At 40.4% G+C, this 27,640-nt stretch overlaps 1 protein-coding gene across 4 annotated transcripts in view; it reads left to right on the forward strand.

The window, feature by feature from the left end:
• The window catches only part of dtx3l1 (deltex E3 ubiquitin ligase 3L1), a 56,194-nt gene that overhangs the window by 13,296 nt on the left and 15,258 nt on the right, over positions 1-27,640 (forward strand). For 3 of the 4 annotated variants that reach the window (XM_047349201.1, XM_047349203.1, XM_047349202.1), the window contains exons 3-4: positions 15,402-15,484; positions 15,590-15,741. In XM_047349201.1, coding sequence (XP_047205157.1) covers positions 15,403-15,484; positions 15,590-15,741 — 234 coding nt within the window. In that variant the 5' untranslated portion in view covers position 15,402. The remainder of the gene's footprint in view (positions 1-15,401; positions 15,485-15,589; positions 15,742-27,640) is intronic. The other variant, XM_047349204.1, reaches the window with a different exon arrangement.

Genomic DNA, 27,640 nt, shown 5'->3' on the forward strand with positions numbered 1-27,640 from the left:
CTGAAATATTTCAGTTAGTGTGCAATGAATCTAAAATATATGAATGTTAAATTTTCATCATGACATTATGGAAAATAATGAACTTTATCACAATATGCTAATATTTTGAGAAGGACCTGTAGAGATAGTTACAGCAAAAGCTCAGTCAATTGCTGTGTCTAGGAGAGAGAAAGGTTTAAACACTAGACAGGGCCTAGTGGATCATCTGTAGAAGGTGAGCATTAAGTTGTTGCCAGCAGAAGCTTTGAGAATGCCCCTCTCCAGAAAGGTGTCACAGGTAGACACAGAGTCAGGCCAGGTGTAGCTTCTAGGAAGAGAAAAGAGAGAGAACATAAAGTTAAAAACTTAAATAACAGCAAAAAATGCAAAATTGGAGAGTAGTGTGAGAATGTAGCAAAGAGGATGAAAGTGGTCATGTCCTCCAGCCTAAGCCTATAGTAGCATAACTACAGAGATAGTTTCAGTTTCAGTCAGTCAGTCAGTCAGTCAGTCATTTTCTACCACTTATTCCATAGTGGGTTGCGGGGGAGCTGGTGCCTATCTCCAGCAATCTATGGGCTAGAGGCAGGATAGTTTCAGTTTCAGTTTATTTATTTATATAGCGCTTATTTACAACAATGTCGTCTCAAGGCACCCCATAAAGGGTCCGGAACGGCGCGAGGCCGCTGGGGAGGCCAGGCCAAACCACTGAGTCCCAGAGCCCGGCCACCCCAGAACGGGCCACGTGTAGGGGCACTAAGTAAAATAATAAACTGATAAAGTTTGTCCATCTAGAGCCCACTGATGGCCATTGTTATACTAAAAACCACAAGGATCGGGATACCTCTTTCTGTCAGACTTATTATAACCATTGGAAAAGAGAAGGGGTCATACAGGTAGCAGAAATGGAGGGCGTGTTTGCACCTCAACCATAACTGAGCCGGTTTAGGCGAAACCTGACTCCCCTTTACTCCACCAAACAGGGAGGGAGGAAGGCGGAGGTAAAAAATAAGGAAGCCTAAGCCACTCTAACTATAAGCTTTATCAAAAAGGAAAGTTTTAAGCCTAGCCTTAAAAGTAGACAAGGTGTCTGCCTCACGGACCAAAACCGGGAGCTGGTTCCACAGGAGAGGAGCCTGATAACTAAGGGATCTGCCTCCCATTCTACTTCTAGAGACTCCAGTAACCACCAGTAAACCTGCAGTCTGAGAACGAAGTGCTCTGTTAGGAACATATGGAACAATCAGATCTCTGATGTATGATGGAGCTAGATCATTAAGGGCTTTATATGTGAGGAATAGAATTTTAAATTCTATTCTGGATTTAACAGGGAGCCAATGAAGGGAAGCTTAAATAAGAGAAATATGATCTATCTTTTTAGTTTTCATCATAACTCTTGCTACAGCATTTTTAATCAGCTGAAGGCTTTTAACTGCATTTTGTGGACATCCTGATAGTAAAGAATTACAATAGTCCAGCCTTGAAGTAACAAATGCATGGACTAGTTTTTCAACGTCACTCCTGGATAGGATATTTCTAATTTTGGCAATGTTGCTGAGGTGAAAGAAGGAGATCCGAGGGACCTGTTTAATATGGGATTTAAATTATATGTCCTGGTCAAAAGTAACACCAAGGTTTTTTACTTTATAACCGGAGGTCAATTTAATGCCATCCAGGTTAGGTGATTGACTAAGCAGTTTCTTTTTCAAAGACTCTGGTCCAAAGACGACAACTTCTGTCTTGTCGGAATTTAGAAGCAAAAAATTTAAAGTCATCCAAGTTTTTATATCTTCAAGACATGCTTGTAGTCTATCTAAATGGTGGGGTTCATCAGGGTTTATGGATAAGTAAAGATGAGTATCATCAGCGTAAATGTGAAAATGTATCCTATGCTACCTGATAATTGTACCTATTGGAAGCATATATATATAGTAAAGAGAATTGGCCCAAGTACTGAACCTTGTGGTACTCCACAATTAACCCTGGAGTTTAAAGATGATTTATCATTTACATGAACAAACTGGAATCTGTCAGACAAATAAGATTAAAACCGGCCTAGCGCTGTTCCCCTGATCCCTACAGCATATTCCGGCCTTTCTAAGAGAATATTATGATCGACTGTATCAAATGCAGCACTGAGATCTAACAAGACAAGTACAGACACAAGTCCATTATCTGAGGCCATAAGAATATCATTAGTGACTTTCAGCAGAGCTGTTTCAGTGCTATGATGAGCTCGGAAGCCTGACTGAAACTCTTCAGACAGGTCATTGCTGTTTAAATGCTCACACATTTGATTAGCTCACTGCGGATCTGCATTGATTTTAGAAAGCTTAAGGCCGTTTCAGAGTTTGATGCCTATCCCATGCCAAGGGTGGATGAGCTGCTGGAAAGGACTGGAAAAGCTAAGTTCATCATCACAATTGGCCTGTATAAAGGGTACTGGCAAGTTCCTTTGGAGCCTTCAAGCAGACAATATACAGCATTTTGTACCCCTTCTGGTCTTTTCCAGTTTACTGTTCTGCCGTTTGGTCTGCATGGTGCTCCAGCCACTTTCCAATGGCTAATGGACAAAATACTGCGAGGCTGTGAAGATTACAGTGCTGCCTATCTTGATGATGTTATCATCTACAGCAATAGCTGGGAAGAGCATGCTTCGCATCTTGCAAAAGTGTTGGAAAAGGTTGGAGGAGCAGGATTGACACTTAATATATCCAAGTGTGTTTGAGCACAACAGGAGGCAAAGTACCTGGGTTACTAGCTGGGAAGAGGAGAGGTGCATCCACAGACGGATAAAGTGGAAGCTATCCAAAAATGCCCTCCACCGTGAACCAAGAAGGAAGTGCGGTCATACCTAGGATTGGCTGGTTGGTATCGAAGATTTGTGCCTCATTTTGCTACACTTGCTTCTCCACTAACAAGTTTGACAGCTAAAGACCAAAAGAATCCAGTTGTGTGGACAGAGAAGTGTGAATCCTCCTTCAACCTTCAACATGTTAAAAACTCATCTGTGTTCATCTTCTGTCCATCTAAGTCCTGATTTTAGTAGGAGGTTTCTGGTACAGGTAGATGCTTCCACAGTTGGCCTAGGCGCTGTCCTGGCTCAAGGAGACCCTGGGGAGGAGCAGCCAATACTCCTGATATCATACCTGAGTTGCAAGCTGTTACCTCGGGAGGTGATATATTCTGTGGTTGAAAAGGAGGACCTGGCTACTAAATGGGCTCTGGAAAGTCTCAAGTATTATCTACTGGGCAGAGAATTTGATCTGGAGACAAACCATCGTGCCCTAACTTGGATCAACACCATGATAGACAGCAACCATCGTTTGACTAGGTGGTACTTGTCCTTGCAACCTTACAAGTGCACTATTCGTCACAGGAGTGGGAGACTTAACAAAATGGCTAACTTTCTTTCCAGGTTGCCGAATTTCACCGACCTTCGGGAGTAGAGGGATGGTGTGACAGAGGAGACGTCACAAGCTGGAATGTAGCATTACAGTAAAGTCCGTGCCGACATGCAAGTACACATACATATGCACATCCAACAGAACTTACCTTTTGGTTTCAGGGAAACTGGCGCGGTTCGATGTGGGTGCACGTCGTGTGTTCCTGCCTCAGTTGTTATATCCATTAAAGTTTGTAATTTTCAGTGTCAAACGGTTTTTCAGTTCAGATGTTCAAGTGTAGTTATTTCCGGATGAACGCCGCCGGAAGGGAGTCACTAGATGACGCAATGGTTACGTCATCAGGACGTTGTATTAATTTTGTTTGTTTTATTAAATGGAATATATATTTTGGTTACAGGGTTCTTTTTCATTGTATTTATGTTTTGTATATTTACTTTGAGAAGAGTCTAATTGAGTTAGAAGTATTGGTTTAGGGGTTATTTTTATTTATGCACCTTGTGGGCGGAGCTTAGGGCTATAAAAGAGGGCTCAGCGCCACAGGGAGTCAGTCTGAGTTTAGACTCGCTACAGGTCTCCTTGGAGGTGATAGACTCTCTGAGCTTCTAAGAAGGTACTGGTGTTTTTGTCTCTTTTTCCCTGCCTGGATGTCCATTGTAAATACGTTGCACAGTTGTTTCATTTTTTCTACTTGAAGATGAGCACAATAAACACCATTTAAGCGAACTCCGGCCCAAGTCATAACAGAGCCCCGTCACATTCAGACTTTGTGAGGGGCACGAGGTCTACGCCTTCCAAGGAGTTAACTTCTTCTCCCAAAAAAATAAAAAATAAAATAATTACACTGAGACAAACAAATGTTAGTGACAAATAACCCTACATGTATAACAGCTGCATTCAACATTTAGCCAAGCACTCAAATGAACATATGACAGACATTTAGACGAATATTTGGACAACATGCCAGCATTTGACCTTCATACTTTTCCTTACATACTTACATACTTTTCCATCCATGTATTTCACTCCCCAGATTTGTATCTTTGTGTGCTGTGTGTGTCACAAGCACAGGTTTTATTAGGTTTTATTATGGAGTGTCGGGTTTTACCAGAAAATCCTTCCATTATTTAAACGACGCTTTTATTGTAATCAAAGTGCACAAGGAGTTTTACGTCTATCCCTTCAAGAGTGATAAAAAACACATTAACTTTAACCAGTAACACAGCTACACCTACATTTGACCTGAGCATAACTCAACATTTAACCCATACTTGTAGTAACCATAAAACAAATCGAAGCAAAACTTCTGGTGCACACCACAAAAGCTCATCTGTTGTTTTAAAACAGCAAATAAAACCTAGAAAGCAACTAAAAAAATTGCATTTCCTCTGAAAATGCAGTATGAATGCTGTAAGCTGAATTCTTTAGCTGTAAACTGGCAGAAACAAGCTGAAGTTGACATCAGAAAATTTGCAGAAGTGTAACTAATTTGCCAAAAACACAAATGCTAAACTCCTCTGCTGACAGCTGGCAGAAAGAAGCTAAGGTTGATAGCAGAATGTCGGCTAAAATTCAGTGAATTAGCAGATAACAAGAGTTAGCAGACAGAAGTTGACAGCAGAAAATCAACTAAAATCAGATAAATTAGCAGAAATAGCAGTAACATTAGCTAAAAAAAAAAAAAAAAAACGGTCATCTAAACTGTTTAAGTGGGAAGACTATGAGCTAAAACCAGCCAAACATGCTAAAGTTGCCTCAAAACTACTTGTTGTTGAAAAAGAGTATTATAACAGCAGTTATGAGCTAAACTTAGCTAAAGGCTAATGCTAGCTAAAATGCTAACAGTAGCATTGAAGCTAACACTAACATGTTGGCTAACATTATCTCATTCCATTCTGTGTTAATTTAGTCTTAAAAGTTAATTTTATGAAAATACACGAAATACTAATATTAGCTTAAATGTTAACATTAGCATGTTGGCTTACATTAACTCACTCCATCCAATATGTTAATTTAGATTTATAAGTGAATATTAGCCTAAATGCCAATATTTAATGCTAACATTAGCATATTGGTTAACCTTGACTCATACCATTCAATATGTTAATTTAGCCCTATAATTTACAACTGTCCATATGCAAAGGTCTATGAAATTGCCCTTCAAGATTAATCACTGCTGTCTAGCTGTTGGAACAGCAGTACATGCTGTTTAAATACCTAACACAAAATAGCCACCATCATGTTGCCTCCTATGAAGATAGTCATAGGGTTAGTGGGAAGGTCAGGGTTAGGCCATAGAAATGAATGCAAATTAATGGAAGCAAGGGCATTACTTTGGGTCCAACATTGGGTCCCCCTTTCACAAAAGGGGAACCATACTCTACTCACATCACATGTTCGGTACAGTATGACGGTTAACTAAACTGTACTCAAAAGTAGAAGGTGTGACAGTAAATACATGTTTTTGTTTACCTTTAAGCATTGCTTTAAGTGGAAATAATAAGTGCCGGTGTTGCACCAAATTCTGCGAGCCATTATATTCTGCGACCGCAGGGGGCAATAGCATACATTTCTTTGCATGTACGTCTTGAAGAGCAGCGGGAAGAAGAGTATTTATGTAAACTGCATAAGCACTGATACATGAGAGATTGTAAACTTCACAGAATATAATTTTGGTTGTATTGATGGAGAAAATATAATGTATTTGTTTGTATTTGACGCTGAACACAGTTGGACGGACTATCGCAGTGAATGCTGCTGTTTAAATATGTAAACCCTCTAATAACCCATCGTTCAATAAATCGGTAAACGATAAATAAATGTTTCCAAGCGCTTTATTGGGCGGAGCAGGGGGTTCAAAACGGTTTCTAATATTTATGCCACCTCTTCATTACAGTCAGCTCTCATTTAAAATAATAAACAATCCCCAAATAGCCAGAATCACAGTGTCCAGAATTACTCACTGCCCAGCAGCTGCTTCCACAAGTAAACAGTGAACGCCGCTGCATGATAGAAAAAGCAGGTTGGGCAATACCAAGTTTTTGCAGGGAGAGCGGGGGTTACATTACCAGATGATTAAACATGGCACTGTTGTACCCAAAATTGATAATGAATAAAGAAAATTAACATGTTATTTATGTAAGATGTTTTTTGTAAATCAAAAATGTCAGGTTCAAACAACTTAAAATACTTATAACATCACAAAAAGAAGAGAAAGACAAAGAATTAGTTTTTCGCTGCGAGAACGGACAGAGATGTGCTTTCAGTAACAAATCTCCTACCGCTCTGAAAACCATCTGTCCGCACCTCTCTTTTTATCATCTTTGGGGGTTCCCTAGTTACAATAAATGTTGCTGCTCTGAAGGATGGGAAAAACAGCTGCAACGTAAACAGGTCATACACCATTATCTTGTAACAGCACACTTCCACAGTCTCCCCCATCTTAAGATCAGTGTGTCTTCTGTTCAGCACAATCAGCCACCATCTTTATGACATCCTCAACTGTGACTGCTTCCTTCCCGGCTCCACCTTTGATCCTTGCCTGCAAACAACTCACCACATCCTTACTCACGTATACATGAAAGGTTATGAAGATCAAATTGTAAAGTTAAAGAAAAGGAAAAATATAAGATAAAATCTATATACAATTATTCCAACAGAAATGATGTGATTTTATTGGGGGGGTTATAGTGATTGGATCAGACTATTGGGGGGGTCATGACCCCCCTATACCCCCTGTAAATTACGCCTATGAATGGTAGTCAATGCAAACTCCTCAAAAAGACAGTAAAACAAGGATGTTTGTGTTTGTGTGGTGTGTGTGTGTGTGTGTTTGTGTGCATGTTTGTGTGTGACAGAAAGAAAAAAGACTAACAGAGAGGTGTGGTAACAGACAAAAAGGAGCAGATACCTAAAAGCCAAGTCAATGCAAAGTCCTCAAAAAGATAGTGACATGTGTGTGTGTGTGTGTGTGTGTGTGAGACGTGGAGAGAAGAGAGGCAGAAAGAAAGACAGTCACAGACAGACATATGCAGTTGTGTCAGTGTAACTTGACACCTTCCGTTTCTCACTCACGCCGCACTACACGGCGCATGCTTCCAAACTACTGCCCATACCTCGGAAACCGTAATGGTGCGTTCACACCAAACGTGGATTCTGCGAAAGGAGTGGGCGATTTACATGTTATCCCTATTCAGTGGCGCATTCAGGAGCGGAGTGCGAAAGTTGCGACGAGCAACAACACTAGGTGAAAAGAAAGGAAAAAATGGAGGAAAAAGACAAAACTGCCTGAACATGCTCTAGAACAGGGGTATTCAACTAAAACTTGAAAAAGTCCAGTTAGGTCCGGAAGATTATATAATTTAACTATTCAATATAATATATATTTAAGTATCCTTGTAGCTGTCTCATCATCTGTATATGATCAATACCTTACACTCAATTCACTTCAACTCATAGAATGTTTTCAGTATTTATTGTTATATTGTGACATATCATGGAACTGAACATATGTATAACTGCCCATATGTGCAATTTTCTTTCATTAGCTAAATAAATTTGAGTTACATTTGCAAATAAGACAATATTAATGACATGATAACTTCATTTTAAGTGTTAAATTCAGAATATGAAAAAAACTAAAACAAAGAGCTGGCATTTTATCTTTTTGTGTTACATCAACAATCTCAACAGATTTACAGATAAGAAATTTCAACAACTTTAGAAGCTTATTTTCTTCATCTTTTGTGTTGAGTTTCCCACTTTTTTGCTCAGTGAGAAAACTGAGCATGAGCTTCTCCTGCTAGAACTTTAAACCTAGGCTTGAATGGAGTCAAAGCCATTCTCATGCACATATGGAGGTGTTCATTAGTGAGTCTTGAACGGTATTTAGTTTTGATAATGTTCATTGCAGAAACAGCTGCTTCACAGTTGTGTGCGGAGCCAAACATGGTCAGGATGTATATGGCTACTTTCTTTAGACCTGAGAAGGTTGTTTCAGGGACCATTTGAAGCCAGAAAGAGGGTGGGTCAGTTCTTTCAAACTGCTCTTTCAGGGCCACATCTGCTTGGAGATCAATCAACTGCGCTGGAGAGGCCCATGATCTACCCATTTAAGGATCTGTGCCACTTCCTCTGAGAACCTCTTGACATCTGCGATGAGAAATGGGTTCTGAATGAACAAGTTGAGCTGTGGTCCAAAGTTGAAGCTGTCAATACGGTTTCTGAAGTTTATAATCAGCTTATCAATAAAATCAACAAAGAAAGACACTTCTCGCTCCCCCTGAACCTGTTCTTGTAGTGCTGGGAAGTGGGCACACTCTCCCTGCAGGTCTTCCTGAAACACCTCAAGCTTCCTCTGAAAGGAGCGGACGGCTGTCATCAGCTCAGAGACAGAATTGTCCTTGCCCTGTAATCTCAAATTTAGTTCATTCAGATGGGAGGTAACATCAACCAAAAAGGCCACATTGTCCATATATTTCTTATTTTCTAAAAAGTGAGAAAACTGTTTTGCCTTGTGACTTCTAAGCTCTGCCAAAAAAGATGCAACTTCCTTCCTAATGGACCAAAAGCGTGCTAATACCCTTCCTTTGCTGAGCCATCTCACATTATTGTGAAGCAAAAGATCATCAGCATCGGCATTAACTTCTTTGAGGAATTCTCTTAGCATGCGATGCTGGTAGGATGAGGATGCCCTGAGAAAATTTATCATTTTCATCATTATATTCATCACCTCAGCATACTCCTATGACAGGGATGCGCAGAGGACAGACTGGTGAATGATGCAATGGTATGCTACTAGATCTGGATTGGCCTCTTTCAGTCTTGCAACAGCTCCTTTTTCTCTCCCTATCATAGCAGGAGCTCCATCTGTGGTTATGGAAACTATTTTTTTTGGCTCTATTCCTCTTTCTGTTAACATCTCCTTAATGGTCAGGTAGATGTCCTCTCCTCTTGTACTGGTCTGAAGGGGAGTGACACCTAGCAAGTTTTCACAGAATATTTTCTGGTCTATGTTGAAAAACCTGACATAAATTAACAGCTGAGCATTGTCACAAATGTCAGTGGACTCTTCCACAGCTAAGCCTACACATGGCGCTTTGCGCATGGCTTCATCTAACTGAGATAGCACATACTGGGTCAATATTTCACCTCTTTTTGTTGCAGATGAGGCTGATAGGGGTATTTGCTTTATTTTATCACACAGCTCTTGTTTTTGTTTCCCTTCAAGTAGTGTTTCAGCTACTGCGCTCATGCATTCTTTGACAACCCCTGCCTCAGTAAATGCTTTTTTGTGTTGACCCAAAATCCAAGCAACTCTGAGGGAACATTCATGAGCTCGTTGTTGGGCAGTGAAAGTGTGGCTCAGGATCCTGGTGGACTGCTCATACTGGGCTCTAAGACAACTTATTTTTTGTGCTCTTACTTCAGATTTGACTGGGTGTGTATGTTCAAAACATTTATGTTTTGTCTCATAATGACGTTTCACATTGGCACTTTTAACAAGTGCTATGGTTTCTGAACATATGAGACACACTGGTTTAGTGCTTCCAGCGGGAAGGATGAATAAAAATGAGTCTGTCCATTCCGGATTAAAGATCCTATTTTCACTGTCCACTTTTCTTTTTTTAGAAAGCGCCATCTGTTCCTTATCTTTCCGTTTCTCTGCCCCACCCGTCTCGTTCAGCTCTCTGTAGCACTGTCCTGACTTCCTTTCTCTGGTGCACTCATTACTCTCCCTTTCTTTTTTCTCACCAGTTTCATTCAACTCTCTCCAGTGCTGTTGTGTCTCTTTCTCTACTTTCTAAGACGTGGCTGTCTGTATCTCCTCAACTGTCGTGTGTCACTTTGCCTCCTTCTCGTCTGACTTCTCTGCACTTCCTGCAGTCATAATATTTACCGCCAGGAATGCACAGACTTGTTCGGCTGAGAGCTATCACGTGGTGTGGCTTAACTGTCATGCAATTGGTCTGTCCTTTTCCGTACACACTAAGACGCTACCATGAAGTCTATAAAAGCGACGCAAGTTAAAATAAAAGCGCCCGTCAAGTTTTAAATATTACCCATTTGATTTTCTGTAGGTACGGGTCCGGATGGGACATCTTCTGGGTCCGCCAGTTAATGACCTCTGCTCTAGAACAACATCTAATAACATCTAATAATTTGGAAACTATAAGGGCTATCGATTTGATTCAGGGACTGGTTGTGGCTGTGACGTAGGGTGAAGGACCGTAGCGGAGAAGAAGCTGTTTTCAGTGTGCGGCAAGCCTGAGTTGTATGACTCAACTAACTAGCTGAGATTTATTTACTCACAGAAGACAGATGGACAGGCGTTCAGCAGCGGAGATATAGCGACGGTAGTTGGTGTCCCGGTGGTCGATTCGTCTTCCAACACAGGACAGCAGATCTTCGAACTGGGTCCTGGATAGACGGAAGTACCGCAGAAATCGACCGTCATCCAGATGTAGCTCCTGGAGTAGGTGGTGGTACTCTCCGAACTGTTCCCGTCCCTGAAGAATCTGGTGAACCCAGGGACGTCGACGTCGGCGGCGTTTTTCGGCTCTCCACAGTTAAAAAACCGGGATTATCCGTGAAATCCATGTCCGCCATGTAAAGTTGAAACCAGCAAGCAACAGATAGAAGCTCCTCCTATTTGATGACGCGGCGAAGCGTTGCGATTTGTTGACAGTTGGCCACGCGGATTGAATGCTAAATGTCAAGCGAGCAACAGCCCACAAATGACGTGAAAACTTCGCAGAATCCGCGTTCGGTGTGTTAGCACCATATGGGCTATCAACGTCATTCCTGGACCGTTTTTATCAGAACAGACAAGAGAACGATAATGCCAATCCATTTTTGTTTAAAATATAATATTAAAGGTACAACACTAGGTGAAAAGAAAGGAAAAAATGGAGGAAAAAGACAAAACTGCCTGAACATGCTCTAGAACAACATCTAATAATTTGGAAACTATAAGGGCTATCGATTTGATTCATTCACCGTATGAATCAGCAGCCCTTGCTGAACAATCATGGAGCTTTTCAAGTTCCTACAAAAATCGGTCTGGGAGGTGTGGTCTTGCAAAAAAGTGAGTGAAAGGCAGATGTTTTACTTTGAAACAACCCTACTTCACGAGAAAATGGTAAAAGGTATCCACAAATCTTTGGACCGTAGGGATCCGCAGGCATCGGTGAACAATCCTGGAGATTTTCATGTGCCTACTATAATCCGTGTAGGTGTTATGACAGTGTAGAAAATTTTAAGCATTTTTGGGAAGGACAGATTAGATACTCCTCAACAAACCTTTTTTATGACAAAATGGTAAAATTTAAAAAAAGGTCTTCACTGTGAGCACCAACAAGGTCTGAAGATAAATCAGGTCTCATGTCTCTGCTTTGAACAGCTTACAAGAGGCAACAATTCGAAAACATGTCAGTTTAAGGATTTTCTGCTCTAATTTTTTTTCTCAACTTCCTGTAGGTGGCCCATTCAAGGTGTGTTGACTTTGCGTTGCGTTGGGGCGTGTTGCCAGAAATCTGTTGAACCGTGAAAGAGAATCCTGTTTCAATCAATGTTTTGATACATAATTTGTATAGGTATGACATTCCGTCATTGGATTACATTATAAAACTGAAAATCTGATAACATTTGAATTAGGTTTAAATAAAAATTGTAAAGAAACTGTAAAAAATATCAAAAGGTTGAATAATACAATAATTTCAGAAGGCTGTGAAAACATTTTAAAAGTATAAAAGGTAGAAATAGCAAACGTAGTCGCCAGAAAGAGCAGAATGATCAGAATATTGTGCAATTTGAACGGTTGAAATAACACAAAGTATGCAAAAGTAGAAGCGATTACAAAAAACGGAACATCTAGAAGAATAAAAAAAAAGAGTAAAGAGAAACAGGAACACTATGAGTATGAATGCCTACAGCATTCACAATAATTAAAGTTATCAAAATCAGAACAGGCAGTTTTAGTCTGTCATCTCATGCAGCTAACATGAATGCAAAACACCACCATTCATACATCAGTCAGATATTCACCCAGTCATCTGTCTGCCATACGCTGCGGATCCAGGCCTAAATTCATACATCTCATCCACACATTTTCATCCTTTTTAATGCCCTGGGGGTCCACTGACCTAATTAATAGTTTGTTGATTGTCTAGCGAGTCAATTTCAAAATCAAAGTTATATCAATTTCAGGTTTCAACTCTCCAAGGGGGTCATTCTCAAATGCCCTTAAAAAAAACCTGTGCACGTGCAATCACTTATTAACTGCAGTTTCTCTTCACCTTTCCAGCAAATATTACTCAGCGCTTAAAATTTCTGCCCCTCAGGCATTTCAAAGAGGTTTCAACTAATCTCAACGTAGTCTACCAGAAACATAATCTCAAAGTCATAATGTGCCTTTTATAATGGTTTTTATATATATGCTGCTCAGAAATATAACTCAAATAACACATCCTAGATCTAAATGAATGAAATATTCTCATTGAATACTTTGTTCTGTACAAAGATGAATGTGCTGGCAACAAAATCACACAAAAATCACAAATGGAAATCAAATTTATTAACCAATGGAGGCCTGGATTTGGAGTCACACACAAAATTAAAGTGGAAAAACACACTACAGGCTGATCCAACTTTGATGTAATGTCCTTAAAACAAGTCAAAATGAGGTTCACTAGTGTGGTGCAGGTGGTGTAGGGGTTAGGGTGCGACCACATATAGAGGCCACAGTCCTCAAAGTGGCTGTCCCTGGTTCGAGTCCTGGACCTGGCGACCTTTGCCGAATGTCTTCCCCTCTCTTTGCCCCTCCTTCCTGTATATTATCAAAAATAAAGGCCTCTAGTGCCAGAAAAGTTATTTAAAAAATAAATAAATAAAAATGAGGCTCAGTATTGTGTGTGGCCTCAACGTGCCTGTATGACCTCCCTACAACGCCTTGGCAAGCTCCTCATGAGACGGTTGATGGTCTCCTGGACAGTCTGTGGTGCAACGTGATGTTGGTGGATGGAGCGAGACATGATGTCCCAGATGTGCTCAATCGGATTCAGGTCTGGGGTACGGGCGGGCCAGTCCATAGCTTCAATGTCTTCATTTTGCAAGAACTGCTGACACACTCCAGCCACACGAGGTCTAGCATTGTCCTGCATTAGGAGGCACCCAGGGCCAACCGCACCAGCATATGGTCTCACAAGGGGTCTGAGGATCTCATCTCCGTACCTAATGGCAGTCAGACTACCTCTGGCGAGCATGCGGCCCTCCAAAGAAATGCCACCCCACACCATTACTGACCCACTGCCAAACCTGTCATGCTGAAGGATGTTCCCGCAGCAGATCGCTCTCCACGGTGTCTCCAGACTCTGTCACGTCTGTCACATGTGCTCAGTGTGAACCTGCTTTCATCTGTGAAGAGCACAGGGCGCCAGTGGCAAATTTGCCAATCCTGGTGTACTCTGGCAAATGCCAAGCGTCCTGCACGGTGTTGGGCTGTGAGCACATTTTCCATTTGTGGACGTTGGGCCCTCATACCATCCTCATGGAGTCGGTTTCTAACCGTTTGTGCAGACACATGCACATTTGTGGCCTGCTGGAGGTCATTTGCAGGGCTCTGGCAGTGCTCCTCCTGTTCCTCCTTGCACAAAGGCGGAGATAACGGTCCTGCTGCTGGGTTGTTGCCCTCCTACGGCCTCCTCCACGTTTCCTGGTGTACTGGCCTGTCTCTTGGTAGAGCTTCCAGGCTCTGGACACTACGCTGATAGACACAGCAAACCTGCTTGCCACAGCTCGCATTGATGTGCCATCCTGAATGAGCTGCACTACCTGAGCCACTTGTGTGGGTTGTAGAGTCCGTCTCATGCTACCACGAGTGTGAAAGCACCACCAACATTCAAAAGTGACCAAAACATTAGCCAGGAAGCATAGAAACTGAGAAGTGGTCTGTGGTCCCCACCTGCAGAACCACTCCTTTATTGAGTGTGTCTTGCTAATCACCAAACATTTCCCCCAGTAGTCTATTCCATTTACACAGCAGCATGTGAAATTGATTGTCAATCAGTGTTGCTTCCAAAGTGGACAGTTTGATTTCACAGAAGTTTGATTTGGACGTGGAGTTATACCGTGTTATTTAAGTATTCCCTTTGTTTTTTTAAGCAGTGTATATCAACTAGTTGTCTCTCTGCAGTGGGGGCTTATGTCACTGGAGGAGATCAGTATTGGACGAGTACGCTATCATATCAGGATTATTCCTAGCCTCACCACCACTTTTCTTTCCCTGCAGTAGCCGGGATGGGCACAATACTAATTTCAGTTCTTCCCTTTCATGGTTGTGCTTAATATTTCTAAATTTTCTGTATATCAGCGAATTCATCTTAAAAACTTGACTTTGATTTGTAGGGGTCCACATAATCACACTCCATCCTCTATTACTGAGGTGTTAAGGTCACATACTCTAACTCAAGCCCTCAGGTCCTTAACCCAAAATATATTTATAGTTCCATGGACCAAATAAAAAACTCTAAGAGATCAATTTTTCCAGACTGTCGCAGCACAACTGTAGAACAACTATGTTTTTACATTGTTTTCAGTATCTGAACTCATTTAAAAAGCAGCTGAAGACCTTATTACCCAGAGCTCCTTTTTCTTGAGATATCCTTTTTGTAGAGCAAACCTGCCCTGGCACATGTAGACACCCAGTTTCTCTATATAGTATTCCTGAAATGCCAAGATAAGACACGTGAAACAAAAAAACATGTTTTCCTTAAGATCTTATTAAATAATATCATATTTGTTTTCGAATAATTGTATTATTTAATTCTTTTTTTGCCTTTTTTAACCATGTTTTAATTTTTTGATGTTCTTTCTTTGTGAGGCACTTTGTGAAAGATATATGCTACAGGTGCTATACAAATAAAACATACTTACTAAAGCATTACTGAACATTTTTAAGATATTCACAAGAATGAAAAGGGAAAATTGATATTTTCTTATGTTTGTGTCTACTTCTTTCAGAATGGGTTCCAGTCAGAGCAGTGACAAACTCCACTGTAATCGTTATCTGAAAGGACAGGGTCCTAATTCACTGGTACAACAAGGCCAGTCACCATTAATCAGAATTAATTGTTCATGTTATTGTTTCTATTATTTGGTTCTGATTACCTTCAGAAAAGCTGATTGAAAATATTAACCCTCCTCTTCAGTGAATAAAAAGGTGGATGGAAGGATCATCCCATCAGTTGGATGTCAACCCAAAGGCAAGATGACCTGGGAGATTCTCCACAAAAACATACCAGGTTTCCCTGATGACCAAACACTGAAGATCACTTATGTCTTTCCTGAAGGAATACAGACAGTAAGTTGCTAACACCAGGGAAGCATAATTTTAAATGGAGCAATGCTAGATTATTTTTAAATATCTTGGTTAAGGTTAAGAGTCAGTTTATGACATTTTCTTATAGTATTTGTGACTGAAATGAAAGTCAATACACAAATGGAGGACAGGGGAATCAGCGGCTGCCGTTTTTTAAACAGGTTTATAGAGTAAAGACCAGTGAAATTCAATATTCCCAAACATTAAGTTTAATTGTTCTTAAGGCAGATTAGTTTATATTGAAACCACATTTCAACCTGTAAAGACTCAGAAATGAGGAAAACACAGATGACAGTTAGAAAAGTTTATTAGCGAAAGTTTATTTCTTTGGCGCTCGGACCCGGAGGAAGACCTGAACGCTGAGAATGAGCTTGGATGAACATCTTAGAATTAGAATTAGAGATGTCTTCCCCCTGGGATCCGACTGGTGGTGGAGTGGAGGCCTGAGGAGGTAAGGGAGCCTGGAGGAGTTTGGAAGCCGGATGGAGGAGATGGGGTAAAGGAGGGTTGAGGCTCGGCTGAAGATCGGGTGTTTCCATGAATGAAGGTCTTTTAAAGCGGAGCTTGAATGATGATTGGCTGGAGAAGGATGAGGACTTGACTTTGATTGGTTGAAGCGGAGACAGCGGAGGTGAGTCTTCCAGGTTAAATTTTCGTTTAAACTCCTTATTAGTCTGTTAGTTGGTTTCTTGGGCAGAAAAACTGAGCAGCCCAGACACAAACAGCAGCCTCATTCAAAGTTAGCCTGTCCACTCAGTTTGTGGTGTTAGCAAATGAGCTGATTATAAACCAACAACACCTGCAATTACCCAGAGAAACATGATTACAGATTCCCTTTTTAAAAAAATTGACATGGGTTATGTTGGAGTTGATCCCAGGAACTCCTGCGTGTTCGTTTATTTGGTAAAGCTAAGACATCCTATACTGTTACTAATAAAACAAAGTAATAAAAGAAACACGGAGACTGCAGTCTTTAGATGCCTGTACAGGGAGAAGATCGTCCGAATCCTTCTGAAACTTCAGAAACTTCTGATTACTTCCTCAAGAACAGCAGTCTTTATTCAAAAGCCAGGCGTATACTTGTACATGAAAAAACATACATTTTAGGGTTAGGGTAGGGTGACTGTCTGATTTCATATCTGGAGCTGTCTGACACCCATTCAGCTGACTTTTCGACACTTCCTGTTTTTCTACTTTTGACCTTTATTTACATATGTAGAAATATAAAAATATCTGTTGTCACTGGGCAGAAGTCTTGCATATGAAAATATCTTGTTGTCACTGGGCAAAAGTAAGTCTTACATACAGAAATATCTTGTTATCACTGGGCAGAAGTTATCTAAGTCAAACACACACAGGAGCCTGTTAGCAGACCTCCTCTAAATTACACAATACATTTTATTTCACACATTATTAAACATACTTAAGCATAGCCATACCAATCCTATAAGCATAGCATGAATATTTTCCAACAAATTCCCCCTTTTGAAGACTTAATAATGACTTCACCCTAAAATGCCCCGCAGGTTATTTTTAAAATCAATGTAACAATAAAAAAGGATGAACCTACCAAAATCCAACCCCTATGGGGTAGGGTTTTTGCCTTTTGGCTCATACTTTCATCAAAACACTTACTACAAGTCCTGGAATATACAATGAGCGAACAAACCCTGTAAATAGAAAAATAGAAATAGATTCATACCAGGGGATTATTCTGCCCCTATGTGGGTATGAATACTTTTGCAGATTGTTGAACCCAAGGTATAGACTAACCTATGGGTATGATGACTTCTCCTCACCCCTAGGGGATTATTCTGCCCCTTCTGTAGGGTGAGAAGGTGGCTCTTCTGTTGTCATGTTCTCTCTCAGGTTTTCCTGGACCTCAGCGAGGGATCCCTGTGGAGCATCTGTCGCTGTACACTGACTCCAGTGGTACCAGGTGTCGCCTTTACCCTTGAGTCTCACCGCGTGTTAAGTTATTTCTGTGACCTGGAATGGACCGGTCCACCTGGGTTCTGACCACTTCCTTTTAATCACCTTCAGCAGGACCCACTCAGCGTCGGACGTGGTTGGCTGGGGTCCCTCGGTTAGTTTCTCTGGAACCTGTTTTGAGAACTCTGTAACCAAACTTAAGTTGGTGACTGAGGTGTCCTGCCAGTCCCCAGTTACTAGAGAGCGCTTTACCACTCCTCCCAATTCCTTAGCTTGATACTCAGGATGCAAAGAAAAAGAAACAGGAGGAACAGCTTCATCTGACAGTAAATACCATTCTACTTGGTCAGGTGTTAAATCAATTGTTGTAGCCACACCCTCAAGAGCCACATAAATATTTTTGGATAAAATAAACCATGTCCTACCTTCTACTGTTTCATTAAACAAATCTGGTACCATTGTGTGTGACAACAGTCGTAGAACAGAGTGACATGGGGCGGGTCAGGCGGAGAGGTGTAGGGGCAGAGACTTTGAATCCAGGGTTTCCACAGCTGATACACAGAGAAGATGCTGCTTGGAGGTTCGGTCAGCAGTCCCCAGTAGATGTCAGCATATGCCTCTGCAACTAGCTGTAAAAATATTGTTCATGCTGAAGCATTTGTCCACATGCCAAAAAGGAGAGCAGTGGTTTAGGAGGTTGCTGTGTTCAGGCAACATGGGATCTGCTGTGCCCACGTTGCCTTGGTCCTCCTCAGGGGTGTCAGTATGGGCTATAAGACGGGTGTCCACCCATCTGTGGATACCGGCCCTGCTGGGGTGGTAGAGGTGCCATACCTGCATTAGGTGGAACCGTTACTCCCTGCTGTTACCCCCAGGTGCGTGCCCAATGTCCAGACTGACTGCAGTTGTAGAACACATCTCCCAGTGCCCTGCTGGCTCCACCCCTTCCTCTAGGTGCTCCACACCATCCACCACGACCAGCTGACCACCAACATGCCATCCGCCTCCACGACCGGGGACACTGTACCTGTAATTATTAAAATGGATAGGGTGCAGGAGGGAGTAACCCCCCTCCTTGCCACTAATCAGTCATAGCCATAGGGGTGTGTGCTGCTGGAGGTGCAGACGCAGCTGGAGGAACAGGTTGAGCTGCAGCTAACATTACATTTTCAGTTTTATCATTTTTTTAACTTATTTAATTTATCTTTGGCTTCTTGCAGCTGCAATTTAAGGAGCTGATTCTGTAGCTGCTCTTTCTCCTCTTTTCGTTTTCTCTGCCTCCTGAGCTGTATGTAAATGGTGAATCAAGTGTTCTTCCCACTTTTGTATAAATTTGTAGTAGTATTGGTTTTCCTTCTAAATGATAGATAGCATTCTGTTTAACAGGTCCACTGTTCAGCCAAGTTTTAACTTCTGTTGCTGCTGTCAGTGTGAGTCTTTCAGCACGTCCGCATCTATAAATAACAGATCTGACATGTTCAGTGTGAGGGGAAGTTTAGATGCAGCCTTTTGCGGAAACATATGCAAAGTTATTTCCTCTACTTTCAACAGTGTCAGTGCTGTTCCTGCAGAGGGTTTAAGCCTCTGTTTTTCCAAATTCTTATTATTCTTTTTTATCATATTTTATTTTATTGGGGACTTTATTTTATTTTTTTATAAAGTAAGTCCTTATTACATTTAAAAATGAGATCACTATTTTTGGTAGCTGCTATTAATTTAAATAGTGCTTGGTTTAGTTCTTATTAAAAAATAAAAACTCACTCACTGATGAACACAAAAATGAAGGGCATATTATATCTTAGTTTGTCTTACCCAGTTTTATAGATACACCGTACAGTTTCAGTCAGCTTTGTATTTAGTTCAAGTAACTAAAGTTTGTTTCAATTAACTCAAGTTTTCTCCATTTCAGTCCAGTCCAGTAATTCTGTTAAGGTTCATTTCATCTTGTGTTAAGTTTGAGTCTAATTCGATCATTTTGAACCTGACTGGAAAAAGTCTAAACCTCTGTTAAAATTTGTTTTGTTTTACCATAGAGAACTAACGTAATATTATTATGGTAATGTTGAGGACTCTAATTTTTACATAACATGAACCAGACATTTATTTCACAAAAACAGATAGTCAAACACAGACATTTGGCCACATGAAAGTTTAAATACCCTGTTTGTAAAAGAATTGTGAAAAATTGAACTTTCTTATGGTTATCAGTATTTTCAATACAGGTAGAACCTTTGCCATCTTTATATGATTTTTCGGAAAAGATTCTGGAAACCCTATTAAGATATAAGTTTGGCAATGATCATCAGAACATCAGACCTTTATTAGTGCTTTTAAGGTCCCTCAAAGATGCATTACAATGAAATCAGTCATTCCCATTCACACACATTCACACACTACTTACTTATTTCTCTGTCAGAGTAATTTTATTTGCAAAAATTTGAACATAATTTGACTTCTATTATTCTTAACATGCACATCGTTTCCTCATAACCCCTTTTGTTTCCACTAGGTCTGTTTTGGATGCTTAAATTCTTTTTTTTTTATTCACCAAGAATCAATAAGGTGGTCTTAGTGGGGTCCACCTTAAAGGTGTTGTCTGTTGGGTGTCATGTTATCATTGTCAGGTCAGTGAGGTTCATAGGTCAGTCAGAACCTTGGTCATTTGGTCTGTGCACATAATGTTTCATAGATCCAGCCTATGATTAGTCAGCAAAACTTCCACCTATAGGAGAAAAATGTATTGTTAATGAATGAGCTGCATTTCCTAGGAACACCGTCTTTCTCCTGGATGAGCATCACCTGTTGAAAAACTTTCATCATTGTTTGTTTCACATATTCAATCAGATCTTTATATTATACCAGTAGGTGAAGTTGTTAGTATCTCATGTAGACTGACATATACTGTTGCATTTGGAGAGGATCTCAGATTAAATAAACATACTTAGAGCTTCAATCCAGGTTAATTTCGTGTCTGCAGACTTTAGCCAATTTCTCTTTTTTTTTTTTTTACATAAAGAGCAAGATTCAAAACATTTTCAAAAGACAGATTGTGGCAGAATGTAGACAAAACTGCTTATTGATTGACAAAATAACATTCAAGCACACAATCACCATATCAAAGGCTCTACTTCTAGAGAATCACTAAACTTCTGGGGGCCGGTTTTGGCCCGCGGACCTTGAGTTTGACACATGCAGGGTAGAGTTACAATCTTCATCTCTCAGCAGAGACATGCTTCTGCTGTTTGCAGAAGTGTTATCTTTGTTTTCAGGCAGCTGCATCTCTGTGTCAAGGTCGTTTCACAAAGCTGAAATTTAACTTCCCTCAAAGAGGAAAAATCAAGAATGCACACAATCTGAGCCAAATATGGAATTATAGTGTCATGCAACATATAAACAAACATTCATTCCAACAAAACAAACACAAAACATCAAAAACAGATAAATGGCCAAATTTGAAACTTCAAGAATTCAAAGAAATTTTTAACAATCTCTTTTCAGAATATGTTTTCTCAGCCATATCTTTTAATGCTGTAATTGATCAATTTTGTTATGACAATCTTCGGGATCCTTTTTAAGATGAGTGCACATAGTCCAAAGAGATCTCAAAGTACAGCAACAGTTTTCTCTTAAATGAATCCAAATTCACTGATGCTGAAACCTTTTGCCAATTATTTGTACCGTAACTCTGTAATAATAATAACTACAATCCTGAGAGTTATTGTTATAATTCTCTTTTTGTTTTGCTCAATTTGATCGCAGCTGCATTCAAGAATTTCTCTGCTCAGGTTAAATGCAAAGAAGTATTTTAAGCCGGCGTTGACATTTTTTTTTATGGTATACCCAAACAAAACAAAAACTGCAGTGTTTGACTTAATCAGAAATTAAGATAAGAAGCTTGACTCCAAACTGGACTTTTTCCACATAATGTTTCAAAGGGAAGACATATAATTTTCCTTAATTTGGCTATTTAAATTTTGAAAGTTGGGGAGAAAATTATTACTAGAACCCCTCTTTAATAATCCAAATGCTGATAAATGTTCCAATATTTTATGATTTAGTAATCTGAAATTACCCTGTGTACCTTTGTTCTCCTATGTATTCTTTCAATCTTTAAACCCTAAGAAATCAAACAAGGAGACTGGAGTTTGAGCCGACCATCCTCTTTAGTATTGAGAGAGCCTTTATTTCTGTTCTTTTCCTAAAATGAAGGATTTTACTTATCTTTATTCCGTTATAAAAATCCTAACCTTGGTTCCAAAACAAAACTCTTCAACCCCAATCTGTGTCCCCCAGAGTAGAAATGTTGAGTATTATTGCATTTCAAAACCACCAAATGACTGGAAAACCCTCATTGGCTTAGATCTATTTTAATAGGTAATCGGTCTACCTTTAATTAAATATTATAATTTTATGGACCCAAAATCTATGGCTTGCGGGCTTCAGTAGTCCAGGAACCACAGGTTGAGTACTACTGCATTGAACAATGATGTTAGCTCTCTTGAAGGATTGGCTGAATATCCCCAGACCTGTTGGTGTATTATTTCTGCTTAGACAATAATCAGATTTAAAAATCACTTAACAACTCCTAATTTACCTCAGATCATATTTGCTCCTAACCCAGTTCATAAGAAGTTTCAGACAAACATTATGCTAAAAAGCCAAAAACAAACAAAAAACACAGATCTGTTTTAAAATAAAGAAAAAGCATGCTTAAAAAATTTGGTACTGTGGTGGAAAATAACTCCACAGTTCTGAAGGCCTTTTCTATGCAGTCTTTTAGGAAACATGAGATTAGTTTAATTTTTGTGTGGTACCACCGTCCAATCAGAATCTTTCTTACCTTCAAAAATAACCCAATTTTTTCCATTCTCATTTTAAAGGTTTGTTCTACCAAGGAAAATGTGTTTATGTTTTATGCAACTTCTATCTATTATTGGAGTGCACTAAATGCACTCCAGTTTCTAACTAGTCTTGCTGAATCATCCTATTCAGCTCATAGGTTATCATGCTGGTCTTGTTACAAATGTTATTTATAACTCACACTCACACTCTGACTGGTACTGATCTCACAAGCTCATAGCCTGCTCATAGCTTCACGGGACTTTTGACTATGTGTTTTTAAGTTTTACCACATCTGTAATCTGGTTTTATTGAGACAGAACTCAAATAAAACACAGCATTCAAACCTTTTTCTTTTTTGCCCGGTCTTAGCTTTCTGACTCCAGAATACAATGCACATGCTAGGGACTTTAACCTTATTTTAAGGACTCAAAACTTATTTTACTTTAGACAGAAGGATTCTAACCTTCTTTTACTGGTTTATGGGGACTCGAACCCCGCAGAAGGACTCTAACCTTGTGTTCTTTATAGTTTCCTACACTAAGGGACTTCAACCCAGCAAAATCATGAATTCTCGTCAGGAAACGAGAGTTGTGGAGTTGCCAAACTCAGGAAACAGAATTTGTAGTACCTTCCAACTACGGGACTCAAACCCTTATTTCACAGGGAGCCTAACCCTTTTACAGTACCATAATGCATTACTTTACACGTGTTAAATTTAGCAGAACATTTCACTTACTCAGACATCTGACACCAAGAATTTAGGCCTATCGACAATGCCAAAAGTGCAGAGTTTGTTTAAACAGGTTTCTGCTTACCTCGTAAGAAATGCGGGGGTACCCCGGTGTCAGAGTCTTTTGGTGAAGTTCTGATTTAGCCGAAAGTCCTCGCCTTTCCCAAATCACATCGGGGTCACCAAATGTTGGAGTTGATCCCAGGAACTCCTGCGTGTTCGTTTGTTTGGTAAAGCTAAGACATCCTATACTGTTACTAATAAAACAAAGTAATAAAAGAAACACGGAGACTGCAGTCTTTAGATGTCTGTACAGGGAGAAGATCGTCCGAATCCTTCTGAAACTTCCGAAACTTCTGATTACTTCCCCAAGAACAGCAGTCTTTATTCAAAAGCCAGGCGTATACTTGTACATGAAAAAACATACATTTTAGTCGACTGTCTGATTTCATATCTGGAGCTGTCTGACACCCATTCAGCTGACTTTTCGACACTTCCTGTTTTTCTACTTTTGACCTTTATTTACATATGTAGAAATATAAAAATATCTGTTGTCACTGGGCAGAAGTCTTGCATATGAAAATATCTTGTTGTCACTGGGCAAAAGTAAGTCTTACATACAGAAATATCTTGTTATCACTGGGCAGAAGTTATCTAAGTCAAACACACACAGGAGCCTGTTAGCAGACCTCCTCTAAATTACACAATACATTTTATTTCACACATTATTAAACATACTTAAGCATAGCCATACCAATCCTATAAGCATAGCATGAATATTTTCCAACAATTTCCCCCTTTTGAAGTCTTAATAATGACTTCACCCTAAAATGCCCCACAGGTTATTTTTAAAATCAATGTAACAATAAAAAAGGAAATAATGCATGAACCTACCAAAATCCAACCCCTATGGGGTAGGGTTTTTGCCTTTTGGCTCATACTTTCATCAAAATACTTACTACAAGTCCTACAAATCGGACCTTCCAGATGGAAGCTGCACTCACTTGTTTGTTTGTGGGTGGGGCTAAAATGACATCATCAATTGACTGTGTCAACATGTCCATCATTAAGTCTTGATCATGTATACTAGTGTTTTATGGCGAGAAGTCATATTTTGATGCGTGGCCACGCCCACACGCTTTCATGTATCAAAAAGCTTTTGATAACTTTTGATCCCCAATGCCTTAAGAGTATACTGAGTGATTTTCAAGTCTCTAAGTCAAAAGCTGTAGGAGGAGTTTGCTCAGATATGCGGGCTAGAAACGCCCAAAACAGGGTCAAAAAGGCAACTTCAATCCAAAATGGCCGACTTCCTGTTGGGTTTGGACACATGCTCCAAGAGAGTTTTTTGTAGGTCCTGAGAAGATACATATGTGTACCAAATTTCAGATTCCTCGGTCAAAGCATGGCTTGGGGCTGATTTTTTTAAATCTTCTAGGGGGCGCTGTGGACGAATTAGGCCACGCGCACCTAATATGTCATCAGATCTCTGTTGGGGACTGGACTAGGTTCAATCACATTGAATTTGTTGCAGATCAGATGATCTATGTGGAAATTAGAGGCAAACGCATGGCCATGGCGTGACGTCTGAGTTTGCCGTGCCGCCATGGCCACGCCCTTTTATGAAAAGTCACTGTGCCTCAAACGAAGTTAGACCCACTAGTTATCTGTCTTCTGAAACACTTTCAAGTTGATTGGGTCAAGAGGGTCAGAGAAGCACCTTTCCAAGTGAAAAAAGTGACTTCCGGTTCTGAGGGGGCGTGGCTTTGATGATGTCACAATATGACCCCATAGAATTGTCGGGAACCCGAATGTCCTCCTTAATGCCAACTTTGGTGTGATTTGGAATTTTTTTGGGAAAGTTATTGCAATTTTTAACTTTCAGCGCGAACGCCAAGTTCGTGGCCCGGCCACGCCCCCTAAACATGGCCAAAAACTCACGATTTTGATAACTTTTAATCCCCCATGCCTTATCAGCATATAGACCAAATATGAACCCGATAGCTCAAAATGCCTAGGAGGAGTTCGTTAAAGTTCGAGGTGAGTAAAAGTGAAAAACGGGCAAAAATCGGCCTTTGACCCAAAATGGCCGACTTCCTGTGCATTTTAGGGCATACCCCCAAGATACTTTTTTTCTTGGTTGGAGGAGTTCTAGCATTGTGCCAAATTTCAGATCTCTACGACCTACGGTTCGGCCTATCTCACGTTTGGGGGCGTGGCTAAGTGGTTTGGCCACGCCCACTGACGACGACATTAAAGAACGAAAATTTCACGCGGGGGACAATTTTGGGTAAAATTTGGTGAGTTTTGGGGCATGGCAAAGTCCCCATATTGCCCCGCCAAAAGTCCCCGGAAAAAAGAATAAGAATTCGAGCGATTACAATAGGCCCTTGCAGTTTTCCTGCTCGGGCCTAATAAAGAAAGAACTATAAACCTGCAAGCAGCTTTGAAGGCCCTCGCACCCCTCAGCGCAAATCGGGCTGTTGAGCGACCGCAGGAGCCTGGCATTGCCTCATACACGCCACCGACGATGACACCGCTTCACTTCAACACGTCGTCACTAAGTGGTACTGTGAGCAACATGTCATATGATCTTCGGTCATGCAGAGTTTCGGTCTGGCAAAAAGCATTCAAAATTTTGAGTAAATCGGACCTTCCAGAAGGACACTGCAGTCGCTTGTTTCTTTGTGGGCGGGGCTAAAACAACATCATCAATTGACTGTGTCAAAATGTCCATCATTAACTCATGATCATGTATACTACATTTCAAGTGGATCCGATGATGAATGAGCAAGATATAGCCCTTGAAGTGTCCTAGGGGGCGCTATTGATCCAAATTTAAATGTAATCCAATAGAGCAGTTTGGGGGCTGACAAAGATCAAGCATATTCAGTTTGGAGTGAATGGGACCATGCATGTGTAATTTAGAGGCAAACGTATGGCCATGGCGTGACATCAGAATTCGCCACGCCATCATATTCACACCCTCCAGCTAAAGCAGTAAGTACTGTCGACTGTCTAAGAGCATCATGTTATCTGTTACTTGGGACAGTTTCCCATTGATTAGGTGAAGAACATCAAACATTGACTCTGTAAAGGAAAACGTGATACTTCCTGTTCTCAGGTGGCGGGGCTTCGATGATGTCAGAATGTGATGAGTGAATATTGTTCAGGCGTAGAGGCAGATCAATCCCAGAAAGTTTCATGTGTCTGTGACTTTCCTTGTAGGAGCTATATCAATTTAGTGTTTTATGGCGAGAAGTCATATTTTGAGGCGTGGCCAAGCCCACACGCTTTCATATATCAAAAAGCTTTTGATAACTTTTGATCCCCAATGGGGATTTTCTTGGTTTGAGGAGTTCTAGCATTGTGCCAAATTTCAGATCTGTACAACTTACGGTTTGGCCTATCTCACGTTTGGGGGCGTGGCTAAGTGGTGTGGCCACGCCCACTGACGACGACATTAAAGAACAAAAATTTCACACGGGGGACAATTTTGGGTAAAATTTGGTGAGTTTTGGGATATGGAAAAGTCCCCATATTGTGCCGCCAAAAGTCCCCGGAAGAATAATAATAAGAATTCGAGCGATTACAATAGGCCTTCGCAGCTGCTTTGCGAGCGATTACAATAGGCCTTCGCAGCTGCTTTGCTGCTCGGGCCTAATAATAAGAAACAGAGCGATTACAATAGGCCCTTGCAGTTTTCCTGCTCGGGCCTAATTATTTCAATAAAATCTATCCACCAAGCTGCTGTACTGTGCAAAAAAAAATATCATCCCCATGGCCAAAATACATTTCTCTACAAGGATTACAGGCTAAAAAAAACACTGAATGACAAACAAAGGGTTGTCCTTTTAAAAATACGTGCTATTGACTAACTTCCCAAAATGTCTTTTTACATGGAGCAGAGACCAGAAGTGGCTTTTTACTACATCTGGCAGACATGGCCATTTTGTAAATATACCTTGGTAATGGGTTTTTGTTTTTTTCAATATCTTATTTTAAGTTTTTCAGGTTATTTAAACAACTCCAAGCCATTTCCAGACCCACACTTAAAAGAGAGAGAGAGTGATGAGTTTCCTTCATGAAGCAATTTCTCCTGGTCACTTACTCCAGGGAAAGTAATTTTTTGCCCCAAAGCAGTTTTCTCAAAGCAGTCCTTAAGGTAACAAACCCCTTTCTGGTGCCATTGTTCTGAAATTCTATTGTCCAGCAATATCCTATTTCACGATAAGTCCATTCTGCTTCAAGGGTGTTTGGGGTGAAATATTGTTTACCAATACATCTGTGGGCTCTATGTCAAATTAGAATCATATGAATTGACACAGGGTTGTCTGTTCTGTTAGAGATAGTTGTAAGTGCCCATTGTACATATAC

The sequence above is a fragment of the Girardinichthys multiradiatus genome, chromosome 21 (genome assembly GCF_021462225.1).
Source record: "Girardinichthys multiradiatus isolate DD_20200921_A chromosome 21, DD_fGirMul_XY1, whole genome shotgun sequence".
Classification (NCBI taxonomy): Eukaryota; Metazoa; Chordata; class Actinopteri; order Cyprinodontiformes; family Goodeidae; genus Girardinichthys; species Girardinichthys multiradiatus.